The sequence below is a fragment of the Apaloderma vittatum genome, unplaced genomic scaffold, assembly GCF_000703405.1.
Source record: "Apaloderma vittatum isolate BGI_N311 unplaced genomic scaffold, ASM70340v1 scaffold7891, whole genome shotgun sequence".
NCBI classification, from domain to species: domain Eukaryota; kingdom Metazoa; phylum Chordata; class Aves; order Trogoniformes; family Trogonidae; genus Apaloderma; species Apaloderma vittatum.
Window position 1 is genome coordinate 126,709 of NW_009697325.1, and position 548 is coordinate 127,256.

The window sequence follows — 548 nt, forward strand, 5'->3', positions numbered from 1 at the left end:
AAAAAAAAAAAAAAAGGGAGAAGAAAACTCAGGCTGTTCTGCAGGACAACTGAGAATTTACTTCCAACACATAACAACTTTATAGAGACAATTAATAGCAAACGCTGAGCAGAGTTCAAAAGTAAAATTTAGCAATCTTTTTAAACACACTGATGTTGGTGAAGTTGTACGTTTGCCACCAGTGACAGAAAGCTTACCTGCTTGGCTGTTTTCAGACTGAGCTATAAGTGCTGCCATGGCTGAATTTGGATTGAGCCTACTGCCGTACATGTGGGATGGAGGCAGACTGAGAGAAGATTCAGGTAGCGTGTTTGCCTGCAAGAAACCAAATAAAACTTGAACTCTGTTTTTAAAAAGGGGAGAAATGCTAAAGGCATTTTAAGAAAGCCTTCCTAACACACAATTGTTCATTTTTTTAAGTTAATTTTTTTTTTAAAAACTGAATGTACTTAAAAGACAAAAAATATTCTTTTCCATTTTGTGAGTACAGAAATAGAATTGCAGTACTTGGAAAATGTATCAGGTTGTAAAGTGTGTTTTACTTGTTG

General features: G+C 35.2%; 1 protein-coding gene across 1 annotated transcript in view; it reads right to left on the reverse strand.

Annotated features, from left to right (window-relative positions):
* MLLT10 (myeloid/lymphoid or mixed-lineage leukemia (trithorax homolog, Drosophila); translocated to, 10) overlaps window positions 1-315 on the reverse strand; it is a gene marked incomplete at its 5' end in the record, with an annotated part of 17,895 nt that extends 17,580 nt beyond the window's left edge. Inside the window, one exon of the mRNA XM_009877596.1 lies at window positions 198-315. Within this exon, the coding sequence (XP_009875898.1) occupies window positions 198-315 (118 nt within the window). The remainder of the gene's footprint in view (window positions 1-197) is intronic.
* Window positions 316-548: the final 233 nt, after the last annotated feature.